The sequence below is a fragment of the Tripterygium wilfordii genome, chromosome 18, assembly GCF_013401445.1.
Source record: "Tripterygium wilfordii isolate XIE 37 chromosome 18, ASM1340144v1, whole genome shotgun sequence".
Lineage (NCBI taxonomy): Eukaryota > Viridiplantae > Streptophyta > Magnoliopsida > Celastrales > Celastraceae > Tripterygium > Tripterygium wilfordii.
In genome coordinates, this window is record NC_052249.1 from 9,028,057 (window position 1) to 9,041,802 (window position 13,746).

General features: G+C 35.9%; 2 protein-coding genes across 2 annotated transcripts; one reads left to right on the forward strand and one right to left on the reverse strand.

Moving 5' to 3' along the window:
* Nucleotides 1-526: 526 nt before the first annotated feature.
* LOC119983998 (sugar carrier protein C-like) lies at nt 527-2,649 on the reverse strand. Its single transcript, XM_038827739.1, has 4 exons — nt 2,457-2,649; nt 2,044-2,366; nt 1,276-1,905; nt 527-1,181 (listed from the first exon to the last, which is right to left on the reverse strand). The coding sequence occupies exons 1-4, from the start codon at nt 2,590-2,592 to the stop codon at nt 714-716; spliced, it is 1,557 nt and encodes a 518-aa protein (XP_038683667.1). The 5' UTR covers nt 2,593-2,649; the 3' UTR covers nt 527-713.
* A 3,988-nt stretch (nt 2,650-6,637) lies between these two features.
* On the forward strand, nt 6,638-12,691 carry LOC119983280 (DUF21 domain-containing protein At2g14520-like). The gene is made up of 11 exons (XM_038826938.1): nt 6,638-7,167; nt 8,916-8,992; nt 9,076-9,159; nt 9,806-9,919; nt 10,343-10,429; nt 10,730-10,869; nt 11,068-11,155; nt 11,383-11,456; nt 11,593-11,717; nt 11,878-12,143; nt 12,238-12,691. Exons 1-11 carry the CDS (start codon nt 6,990-6,992, stop codon nt 12,280-12,282), a joined length of 1,278 nt encoding a protein of 425 aa, XP_038682866.1. The 5' UTR covers nt 6,638-6,989; the 3' UTR covers nt 12,283-12,691.
* The last annotated feature ends 1,055 nt before the right edge of the window (nt 12,692-13,746 follow it).

Below are 13,746 nucleotides of genomic sequence, written 5' to 3' on the forward strand. Positions count from 1 at the left end.
TTTTATTTTAAAAAACATGTCACAATTCACACATATTTTTTACATTTTTATGTAAAACAAAGTCATGTCAGATAATCACGTCCATATCAGATTTTTTTAACGGTAGAGAAGTTAAACGGCTACCATGAATCATTGTTTAAAGTTGAAAATTTTGTTTGACCCAAAAGAAGTAGAGGGTTCAATTAACCCTTTTTTGAAATTACATGGGGTATTTCGTTAGTTATCCCTTTTGTTTTCTATTTTGAGATTTTATTTTAAGACCGCAGAAAATGTGATTGGTTTGGCATTTTAAAAGTCTATTATGGCATAATGAAAACTAGAAAACGTGATTGCTTTTGAAATTATGAGAAACTGAGTTTTATAATATTTTGAAGTTACTGAATCATGAATTTTTTGTTCTTGTTTACATAAATTATACATAACATATTAAGACATTATGTTTGTTTGTTTTTTTTTTTTGAAATAAAGACATTGTGTTTGCTTAATTACATACTTCATTTCATCATACAGCAAGTATGAAGACATCTCCTATGAAGTAGCATTAAAAGATAGAACATCTTGAAAATTATAATATCACCTCACATTCCCCACAAAGACTGAAAAAACTGAGACTTGAACACTTCGTGCATTTTGTAGACTAAAATTTTTTGAAACTAAAAGTTCAAGTAGATGAACTAATGCCTGAAGCTTCAATTCTTCAAACTCTTGGACCTCTAGTTTCCCTTCCCCATCTCAAGGCCTCCATCGGCGTAATCCTTGTCGTCGCAGTCCACAAAACGCGACCAATACCAATGTTTCTTCCATACCATACTCATTTCTTCAATTGGGATACCCTTGGTTTCAGGCAGGAACAAGTAGATAAAGATTGACATCACCATCACAAAGAAAGCAAAGAAGATGAACAAACCAAACTTCAAATGGCAGAGCATTGTTAAGAAAATTTGCGCGATGATGAATGTGAAAAGCATGTTGACAGAGACATTGATGCTCTGAGCAGCAGATCGGATTTCGAGTGGGAAAATCTCACTTGGCACCAACCAACCCAACGGACCCCAAGACCAGGCAAATCCTGCTACATAGATGCAGATGAATAGCACCACTACTATTGCATACCATTTTGGCAACTCTCCTGGGTTCCCATCCACACCAAATTTCGCGCCGATACAAGCAGCGACAACTGCCTACAAAAAAATTCAATTACATAGCAGATTATCAGAGAAAACTAAGTTGCTTTGACAGTTAAAACTATAAAGATGGAAGTACTGTAACCAATACCTGGCATATCAGCATCTGAGTTCCACCCTCTAAGAAAAGGAACCTCCTACCCCACTTATCGACGCCATAGATCGAGACAATAGTTGCAACCACATTAACCAAACCAGTGATCACAGCAGACATAAGTGAAGCATCATCTTTAAACCCAATAGTCTTGAACAAGACTGGTGCATAGAACATAATCACATTGATGCCAGTGAGTTGTTGGAAGAACGGAATCAATATCGCTATTGTAAGGTGCGGTCTGTACTTCCTCTGCAACAAGTTTCCCCAAGGGTTCTCCACTTGGTTTGATGCAACACTTGCAGCTATAAGGTCATTGAACTCCTCATCAACGTCGTGGATGCCACGAATTCTCTTGAGTTTCTCTTTGGCCTCAGCGTGCTTGCCACGTTCTATGACGGAGTTTGGAGTGTCAGGGAGGACTAATGATCCAATGGTGATAATAATTGCAGGCACCATTGCACCACCTAAGCTCAAGCGCCATCCCCAACCGCCCTTGATCATGGCGAAGAAATAGTTCAACACATTGGCTACCAGAATACCAATTGTGATTGATAACTGAAAGCCAATGTTGAGTGCTCCTCTGTATTTGTATGGAGCCATCTCAGAGAGGTAGAGAGGCACTGACTGCATTCACAAGTAAATCAAAGAAATACAACCCAAATTACTTACTTTAATACTTTCTCGTCCCAAATTACTCAGTAATGGTGGTCCAAAAAAAGGAAAAAAACAAGAGGCAAGAACCAACAGAGGATGTAGACTTACCTGATTAGCAAAACCAATACCAAAACCGAGTAAAATCCGACCAAGAATCAGCATCCAAACTGCCTTAGCAAGGCCATTAATAAGAGCACCAACAAAGAAGAGCATACCACCAAATAGCATCGACAATTTGCGTCCAAATTTACGCGTAATAATTGACGCTACAAGCGATGATATAAGGGCAGCCAAGTAGAGCGATGATGTGAACAAAGTCAGTGTCTCGCTATCATACTGACAATACTGATTCGTACCAGATCTCGCTTGCTGTTTCATGTATACAGAAGGGAAGAACTTCTTCAGAAACGATCCCATGGACGTAACCCCGCCTAGAAGATCCCATAAATCGACTCACAATCAGTAGTTTACAAACAGAAAACAAGAGAACTGATAGTTAAATTTAAAAGATCAATATTTACCAGAAATTCCAATATCATATCCGAAAATGAGACCACCCATGCCTGCAACAACACATGTTACAAGCACAAAAGGAGTCAGCTTTCCGGGATACTCCTTGTTGTTGCCGGAACTGGAAATCACTCCGACTGCAGGCATTTTCGATCTTTGTTGAAGAAACTAATGAAATGAAAGCCCAGCAGTCTGCACTGTTGAAACGAAGAAGGAACACAAGATAAGACGCAAACCACAGACTCTATATATAGGAGTGCATACTAGACATGATACAGACATATCCACACATAGAAACAATGTCTGAAAGTATGATTTGTTTTCTATATGTAACATCTTTATCCAAAATTTTGAAAAAGGAAAAAATCCATTATTGTTAAATTTTGAAAATAAAAGAGTAACAAGGGAAGTTATTAACTCTGCTGACTAAACACTATAATCCTTATCAATGTATAGATAATGTGGTAGTAATGACAGTGCAACTAAGTGTCACATAATGCAAAGACTACAAACCAAAAATGCAAAATATTCCAGTGATGTAAGATTGTTCAAATATTCTTCCAATTGTGAAGGGAAAATGGGCAGATTTTGGGCCATTTGAGATGATAATCTCTACATTAATGGAAATTGTCAGTGATGTTACGGATGGTCTACTGACGGAAGGTAGAATAATTTTCTCTATATCATGTTTGGACAAATAAAAAAAAAAAGGAAGGGAAAGTATTTGTTATGTCTGCTGTTTGTTCCTTTGGATAACAATCACGAAAGAAGAGAAATAAAAATGAAATTAGTTTAATTTACTATTTTATCTTTACTTTTATGTTAAATATTATGTAAAAAGGTAAAATAAGTTTAATTGAGTCATCCATTCCCTTCAAATGATTTCATTTTGGAAGGAAGTATTTTTGACAAAAATTTAATTAAAACTTCCCTAAATTCTCTCCAAATCCCTTGCTTTATTTCTTCTGAACTATCCAAACAATAGGATTGGGAAGAAACTCATTTCTGTTATCTTCATTTTCTTCTATATCTCTCAATCCAAACACACTCTAAAATACATTTGAATCCTCATTATTGTGTACACGAATCAAGCGACTCCTTGTACCGGAAATGTATCATTTAATAAATATACTAGAAATCAGTTTGTGTTTTAACAGAGTTATTTTAGTTTTTTGGAAGCGTTTTCCGTTTTCGAAAACATTAAATATTTGAAAATTGGTTAAATATAATTTTTCGTCCCTCAATTATACATTATATAATATGTGGTTTGAGAATGTGAATTTAGTACCCTCTTTGATGGGCTATCAGTCAAGTTCTTGATCATTTTGCTGCTCAATCTTGCGTGAGAATATATACCGAGTCATATTCGTCAGATTATATCTCAAAACCAAGAGATGATTGCTACTTAAACCAATTGGTGAGTACCTGCAGAAGCTTCATGTTATGTAATTTGTATGTATTTTCATTTGCCTCTGTAGTGTTCAGGATCCTAGGGTTAAATTTTGCTGATTGGTGGTATTGGTTGCTAGGAGGAAGAAATTTTTTTTCCCTTATTGAATGCATTCATCTGAAGATGCTTTTCTTTGAAAATCACAATACTGATGGATGGCTTCAATGGTTTGATCTAAGATCAAGGTATGTGTCCACATATGATCAAAGAGCCCCTTCCATGTTGTTCGTATAATTATCAATCTATGCCTTTCTGATCTGCAGGCATATGAGTCAGTAGTCAGAACTGATAAGGCCACAATTACTCTAGTCTCTATATGTTTTTTTCCCCCAAGGAAGACATCTATTAACTCCGCCTGCACTTGTAAGCTGCAGTTGGTCTCAGGCCCGAATATAGGAGGAGGGTTGTGGTAGGTCGGCAATTAGTATAAAACTTTGTCAAACATATGAACATGAGTCTAAATAAGAATATCGTTGGGGCGTTCTCTAACATGTGGTGGAGTCCCATTGATGTTTTCATAAACTCATGTAACCGACTCCAAATTTTTTGGATAAAGGCAATGATGACGATGAAAGAAAACATCCATTCAAACTTTTCACGAACTCACAGCAATGCCTTTGAGCATTGTTTTAAAAAACGGACCATGTCTGTCGGTCAATCGATCGGACAGGAAAATCGGTGACCTTGCCACCAAGCCGACATGGTTTTGTCAACATTACCTTTCGAGCATGTGACCTGGTGAAATAATAAAATTGGGCGGTCAGATTGGAAACCCGGTTACCCGATTGGTTTTATAAGAACTGGAAAGGTTATTTTTTAGGGTTAAATGACTAAAACATTTGATTCTTTGTAATTTCATTACATGTATTTCATTTTTTTTACATATAATATGATAATATTAATATATGTATATTAATTATCACTTATCACTTATTAAAATATATCAATATAATCAATATGTCCATATAATATATTATTATTACATTGTCAAATGTCAATAAATATACATTTTTTTGGATGATCATATTTCATTATTTTGGTACTTATTTTTATTTTTTTGCATTAAGTTTAATTATAATATATATTTTTTATTTTTTAATTGAACATGCGATTCAATCGATGATCCACTGATTGAACCAATGAACCAGTGACTCAATCCCTTGTCTGGATTGATGTCCGGCTCGGTTTTAAAAACATTGCATTTTGAGATTAATGACAATTTGTTTTGTGTTTTTCTTCTTGAATAGAATGCTATACGATGGATGGGATCCCACCGCTATCGTGCTCCTATTAATATATAAACACCAAAATCAAAATTAAAATTGATGGTTACGAAGGGATGGAACCAGGAATGGTCCTGATTCGTATAATCATATTATTGTTTTGGAAACTAAATTAACTAATTACTTTAACAAAATTTTGTTAGAGCATTGTTACAATTGAGGGATGCTTTTTTTATATAAAAATACTTACTAAAAATGGTACATTGAGATTGAGTCCCTATGTTTTTTTGGGCCAAAGAAGCCTTAATACTTTAAACGTATAATGGACGTCATTAGCCTTTCTGTGTATTTTTTGTCAAAAATTGCTGACGTGGTTGGTAATATATGATATGGCTTTGTTTGGCACAAAACTAGAAAATATGTGTAAAATATGACATTGATTCTAAAAAATAAAACAGTTAAATTAAAAATAAAAAACTCTCTCTCTCCCTCTTTTCAATCTCCACCACCTCCCACCACCATCATCAATCCTTCTATGTCCCAACCACCCATCATCATCATCCTTCTCTATCCCACATTTGCTGTTTAGGTTTCGTTTTTATCTCTCCCTGTCTTTTCCTTTTAGTCTGAATTTTTTTTTGAGATATCTGGTTTTGGGTAGGGTGACACAAATCGATTACAGGTCGATTTCGGGTCGGACACATCATTTCTTTAGTAAATATTTACATGTCTGGACCCTTATTCGGATTGGATTTTAGACATACTTAATTGATTAAACCCGGACTTGTTTAAATTCGGACAAGTAAATTAGACTATAATTTAATCCGATTTAGGATCTGGACAAGTAAAGGAGACAAGATTTCTATATTTGGACCAAGACTCAGTTTTAAATCGGACAAAAAATTTGTGTTTGGACCTGGATTTCAAGCATATCACTTATATCCAAACTTAATTTAATCCGGTGTCGGGTAGAGTTTTTCCACCCTGATTTTGCGGCTTTCGATTTATGGTTTACCAACATCAGAGAGTGAGATTCCCCAAATTTCATATGATTTTGGAGCTATCGTTTTTCGAGATCTCTAGTTGTTTTGATCCCAAAGTCAAATCGGGTTTCTTCAATGGTGAATTTAGTGTGGAGGGAGAGGAATGCAAGGGAGCTTAATTGAACCATCATGAATAGTTTAAAGGTTTCATTGATCCTAAAATCATAATTCAAGCAAGGAATGAAAATGATTAATCCAACTAATTTGTACATAAATTTAATTTAGACAAGTATGAGAGCTTCTTTGAATCATTTTTTAAAGTGGAGGGACTGATTTTGTCCGAAGAAAACATTAATGCTCAATTAATCTCAAACTTAACGCGTAATGGGAGTCACTGATACAACACTTAAAATGGAGTGTGATCTTGTTGGACCCACATATCTGATGATGATCACGAAAGATGATAAAGGTTGGAGTAGGACACGTCGTATGATACACAGAGAGGCTGACGGAAGTCGAATATATCTACACAACTCTCGCACACCACATGTCACCCCCATACACCGCCAGAAAAAGAAACAGCCCCACCCTCTCTATTTCCTCCCCCAAGCTCTACACCGGCTCATCCTCTCTCTCTCTCTAAACGCGAATACTCTCTCTCTCTATATATATATATGGCGTGTGTGTATACCTTCGCTATCTAGCTAGCTGTACCAGGCTGTTTTTTTATTTCAGTAATTCAGGCTTGTTGAAGGTTTACAATGGAGGTTTTTGAGCATTGGTTGTCGTTTCTCTGACAGAAGCTGAGGTTTCTTTGTGGTGTTCGTTTTTTGTGTTTCGCCGTGTTTTCAGAGGAGTAATTTTGACGGAGAATTCGGTTGATTTGAAATGGCCGTGGAGTACAGCTGCTGCGGATGGGATTTTTTTATTCACATACTGGTGATTACATTTCTCGTGTTGTTCGCTGGTTTGATGTCCGGGCTCACTTTGGGGCTCATGTCCATGTCTCTCGTTGATCTTGAGGTTCTTGCCAAATCAGGAAGTCCAGCGGATCGCAAACACGCATGTAATTTCTTTCTTTTCCCTTTCCTCTGTTACGAATTGTCTATGTTGCTCTTGTTTGGTTACCTGGAAAACTCAAGAAATCGAAAGAAAACTCGAAGAATTTTGTGGTAATCATTGTTATGTGGGCCCCAACGTGATTTGCAAGCTTTTTATCAACTTTGTAACGAACGGTGCCTAATACAGTTACTTGATGGCCTGAGATGATGTGTGCCTTTTGTCACTTTGGCACTCGAACAAGTTAAGAAGAAAAAACGAAAAATAATCTGCTCGTGTTACAAATTTCCTTTTTGCATCACCTGCATAGAAATAGCTGGGTTAGTGTTGGATGGTTGGAAATAGCTTTTTTTCATCAAATGCTTTTGTAAAAGCATCACATGTGCCATAAATGTACATAATTTCCCTTTGTTTTTAAGCAATATTGTCTTGTCTTCGATAGTGTCTTGATCTGCATTGTGACTGTGTTGTTGGCTAAGTTTATGTCTTTCATAGAGGTTAAGAGATGTACTCCATTTGGTCTGCAACGCACCACTAGTCTTCCTGTAGTGCTGTCCGCAGTCATACCCTAATCATGTAGTTGAATTCAAAGAATTTGAAATATGAATTTTTAGATAGTTTTATGTACAGAAGTATGGAAATTCCTTGTTGTTTTTACCTTGCTTGAAAAAAGTATGTGACTAGAGAATAAGTTTTTGTATGAAATCATTCCAGCAAGTTCCGACATGAATGTGGACGTATTCATATAACGAATAAGCTGCAAATACTAATAAATTTATTAATTTGTATAATACTATCCGTTCATCGATTGATATTAAATTAAGTGATATTTGTGGCATTATTGTGATTCTAGCTAAAAATCTGCACGCTATAACTTTTTAGTATGTAGACTCGTTCAAGGCTAGAGATGGGGCTATTCTTTCTGATGCTCAATTTCTTTTGTATGTTATAACGTATAGTAAGGAAAAAACTGGAGGTTTCTGATGTGTAACTGAATTCACATTGTGTAAGAACTGTGCTCTATTCTTTGTCTTTGCTTTATTTGAGACTTAGAGTGAATGTTCTGGTAGAGACAGTGATCATATCAGTCAGAGTCTCCAGTTATTATTTTCAATGTGAAGGCTATTAGTTGTCATATCTAGTGACATGAGGCTTGAACTAGTTTATGGAACAATATTTAATGCTTAACTTTTAGGTGATGGAAGCATCTTGTGTGTTCTCGTGTTTTCAAAAGATCTATTGGCATACATGAGAGTGGGGATCATTTTCATCATTCGGAGGAGGAAACATGATCTGTTAACTCTCTGACTACATAACAAGCTATGACTGATTGTCTTTATGAGAGACAGAAACTTGAATATATTGCTGTTTGTGGGTTAAAATACATTTTACCATGACAAGTAGCTAAAAAGGGGGGAATTCTTTAACGGAGTTGAAAACAAAGAGTGTATAATGACCTTTGAGAATCAATAAGGGATTTTCGGTGAAGAGAAGTGTGCTTTTCAAAAAACACTGAGACATTGAGGGAAATCAAATGTGGTGGTGATGTTAAACCTGATTGTATTTTGGTGATTTTAGATGGCAAATCTGTATCTGGAAACTTCTACCTTTTGAGGGTATCTTAACTTCACAATACCAGCTGCATCCTAGTACTTTTTATTTTTTAAATGGGCATCTGAGTACTATTTCTTTAGAAGAAATTTGATTGCATTGTTTCAATTTGAATTGACTAATTTTCTGTGTTTATAATGACAGTGAAGATATTGCCAGTAGTTCAAAACCAGCATTTATTGCTTTGCACGCTACTTATGTGCAATGCTGGCGCGATGGAGGTACACATAATAAATGTATTGAAATGTGCTATTTGGTTGCATGTACTACAATGAATTAGTTAAAATGTCTATTCTCTTTCCAGGCACTTCCCATTTTTCTTGATAGTCTGGTTACTGCTTGGGGTGCTATTCTGATTTCGGTGACACTGATTCTTCTATTTGGTGAGGTCGGGAATTCATTTCTACATTAAGTTTTCATGCATAATGAAAGTAAATTAGATTCTTCGGACAGTCATATTTGAAATCCAAAAAAGTAGCCTCTCTGTTTCATACATGCTACTTGGCATATTCTTGATTAGTTTTATTCACTTAGCAGCTTTATCTGGAAACACCTACTTGATGGTGGGTCTGAATTCTTATAACTATCTCTTTGTTTCAAAAACATCATGCTTAAGGAAAAATCATGATTTCCATTGTTTGTTTGAAGGAAAACATATTTGTTTAAGGAAAACTTTAAGATAAATAGTGGGGAAAACAATGGCTTAACTCACTTTAACGAGTGCAAGTTAGCGTTAAGAAAACTATCTATTTTCCCTCTACTGATGTACGGAAAATCATCACCTTTTCCTAAAGCATGATTTTCCTTGAAACAAATGGAGCCTGACTGCCTGAGTTTACTGCATGTGTAGCACTGGTGGAAGTGTTTTTCCTCTGTCTTGAGTCTTTTGGAACAAGCTTCACTTCTTGTTTTTGTTGTATCCTATTCATGCGTAACATGATAATGTGCATTCAGTTGTGCACATGTTAGCATCTGATCATAATTGAAATATTCTTAATGAATTTACATTGACTGCAATTTACCTCTAAATGCAGATTATACCACAGTCTGTTTGTTCTCGATATGGTCTAGCAATTGGTGCTACTGTAGCTCCTTTTGTACGCGTCCTCGTTTGGATCTGCTTTCCAATTGCCTTTCCCATAAGCAAGGTGAGATATGTCAGTTCGGGTACTCTCTAAGTTTCTCCTCTTGGTGTGAAATGGAGCAATTTATTTCATTAAAAAGGAAAGGTAAACAACTCTCGTGCACAAGGCTCTAGCAGTGGGCGGGGTCGAGGGCAGGGGATGTATGCAAATCTTACCTTATGTGGAGATGCTATTTCCAAGAATTGAAAATGTGACCTCTAGTTGCACCCCTGCAACTCTACCACTGAGCCACATGATCGCCTGAAATTTATTTCATTCATTTACACAAATTAGTTTCTATATTTTTTGCATTCTTGTTTAGGATGAGCCTTTTTGTTCCTTTCGTATAGGCAAGGGTGATATATGTAGTTTTAAGTTCTCTCATCGATTGACACTGTTACTGGAAAACAAAGATTTATATCATTCCATTTTTTATCTTTTATGCAGCTCCTGGACTTGCTTTTGGGGCATGGCCATGTAGCACTCTTTCGTAGAGCTGAATTGAAGACGCTTGTTAATTTGCACGGTAATGAGGTAATGCTAATTTACAGTTTAGCAACCATTTCAAGTTTCTCAATCACACAAATTTACGTGTCTGAAATTTCACTTTTTTTTCTTTTTTCTGGTTGGTAGTCTTTTTTCCTTTTTTTATTTAATTGCTTAATGATTAATGATTAATGATTAATCACTTGTCGTATGTCAATATGCTGCTTCTGATATTTTCTGTATTAATTGGGCTTGTAACTTGTCGGCTACTGCCTTGGCCAGTATCGATTGCATGAACCTTTTTTTTCACTCTGGAGTCTGATGACCCTATGAATGAATTTTGTTTAGGCTGGAAAAGGCGGAGAACTGACACATGACGAGACGACTATTATTGCTGGGGCTCTTGAGCTCTCGGAGAAAACTGCTGAAGATGCCATGACTCATATATCTGAAACTTTTGCAATTGATATTAATGCCAAGCTCGACAGGTGCGATGCTTTAAAGAATGAAGCCAACCTGAAACAAAAAAATAAAAAATTATGTCATTCTTTTACTATTATTAGCGTGAGAGGGGGCTCGTACCAGGTTCAGGTTTTAGTCTTAAGAAGTTGGCTGACACCAACATTGTTTGGGTTAATGACTGATGATTATGATGATGATGCTCTGTTTGTGCTTGCTGTGTACAGGGAGTTAATGAACTTGATTCTGGAAAAAGGGCACAGCAGGATTCCGGTGTATTATGAGCAACCTACAAACATAATTGGACTAGTTCTGGTAAATTGTTAATTGTTATATCATTCCCTGGGTGTCCCCCCAATCCCAAATACACACACACAGTGGTAACTAGAATTTTTGTGGATTAAGGAGCCATCCATGGAAAAGAGCAAGAACAGAGCCAATAGACTGTGAAACATCATTGTCCGTGGCAGTGCTTCCTAGGGTAAAATGCATGGAGCAAATAGTCAATGATTTCTAAACATTTAATGGTTGAATTTTGTTAGGTCAAGAATCTGTTGACCGTTCACCCCGAAGATGAAACACCTGTGAAGAATGTTACCATACGGAGAATCCCCAGGTACCTTGTATAAACTAAGAAATTTTTTAATTTGTTATGGGATTTTGTTTGTTCAGTACATTTAAAATTATTGCAGGAATTATTCAATGTGGATCTTTTTAGTCCTAAACTGATATTGGATGCATCTGTTTTATAGGGTTCAAGAAACTTTGCCATTGTATGACATATTAAATGAGTTTCAGAAAGGTCACAGCCATATGGCAGTTGTTGTTAGACAGTGCAAAAAGGCTGAGCAGCTTTCATACAGCAATGCTGCTGACAGTAAGCATTGATTCCCACGATTATGTGCTTCCAATATTTTTAAACTCATTCTAGATTCATCATACTTGTTTCTCACTTCTCTACTTTTGCCTGGAGATTTTTCCAAAACTTCGTATTTATGGAAAATCTATTTGACAAACTCCCTATCTCATTAAAATAGATGCAGAGAAAGATGTCAAAATTGACATTGATGGTGAAAAGCCTTTGCAAGAAAAGGTCTTAAAGAGCAAGAGATCACTTCAAAAGTGGAAGAGCTTTCCCAACAGTGCCAACAATTCATATGGACGATCTAGAAGCAGGAAATGGACAAAAGACATTGATTCCGACATCTTGCATATAGATGGCAATCCACTTCCACAACTCCCTGAAGAAGAAGAAGCTATCGGCATAATAACTATGGAAGATGTCATTGAAGAGCTCTTACAGGTACGATCTTCAGCCAATCCATGATGATACTGTAGTCTTTTACTGTTTCTCTCTGATGACCTTGTGTTTTCATCTCGGTTTTTCTCTATCATAGGAGGAGATCTTTGATGAGACTGATCATCATTTGGAGGATTCATGACGCATTGACGCTGCCTTACAGAGTGGCAGAATGCAGCTGTATTACGAAAAGTTGGGGCAAGAAATGAACATGCCAAATTTGGTTTATCCATAGCCTTATTACGAATTAGTGTGGGATTATCAGATACACCATAGCAAGAAATCATGTACTGTTTCATTGCAGAATGTGGGTATGGGAAATGAGTGTGATAGTGTAAGTACTCTGTGAATTCAGTTATGAGTTGGCTGCTCATCGTATTTGTGCGGCCACCTGCGCAGCCTTGAAGAGCAAGAAACTGGGCTGAGTCCCCGCAAATGGTCGATGATTGTAATTAGCAATAGGATTTGCATGATGAAAAGAAGATCTGAGTTTGGCATTGTATCCTAATGTCCTAGGGGCATTATCAAAGCAAAGCATTTAATTAGTTCCATGTCTTGCTTTCTCCATGAACAATTGCAACTTTTTCACTGTTACCCCACTTCCACATAAGGGCGTTGACTGCTTTTGCCGCCTTTGGAATTGAAGAGCCGGCGTAAATCATAATCTGTGGAGACGATGCGCGGTTCGAGGGCAATCAGGAATAATTAAGGTTAGGCTTGGTTTGCCCTTTTGATTAAGGAATGAGAATGACTATTATAATGGTATATTATAACGTAAATGTTTGGCAATGAAGTTGGCCATTGTAATCGTAATAGTCATTACAAAAAGTGTTGTAATTACCATAAGGAATGTACGTTCCCTTGCATGAGGTAATAGTCTAACATTTAACAAAATTTCCTTTTTACCCTCAAATAACAAAATATCATGTTCTTTTAACTGTTATAAAGGTATAAAGGTCAATAACCATTTTATTTTCATTCCATTCTCACAAATATTCATATCAAATGTTATAATCCATCATTACTATTTTTATTATCGATGCAATCAAACATATTCATTGTAATGATCATTTCCATTCTCATTACTTGGTCTCTCTCTTTTTCTCTCTTTCTCTAAATTTTCAGTAGCTCCTTATTTAAGGATTGTAATACCAATATGTTTGTACTCAAACAAAATAATTGATATGAAAATAATTTTATGTTTTGGACTTTTTTATGTAATTGAAATTGTAAGCTTTGTCTGGTGGCATTCCCAGTCACATGTTCCGAGAACTTCATATTTGGTTGTATAATGGTCTTGATCCTTCTGATTATAATTTTGGGATTCATCTTAGTCAACTGTAATCCTTTGTTTGCCAGACAAAAAAAAATTTGATATTGAAGTAATTTTATTTTTTGGACTTTTTATATAATTGAAATATGTAATAATGAAACATTAAAATTTGTCATTGAAATTCGTGAATAATGAAACAAAAATCTTGTATGATCTAGGGGCTTGAGCCAGAGAAAAAAGAAATCAAGTGAAAATACAAAGAAGAATAAAATAAGAGAGTTGGTTTCTCAAGAAATTGTTAAAAAGTAAAGAAAAAAATGAGTCCACAGATGA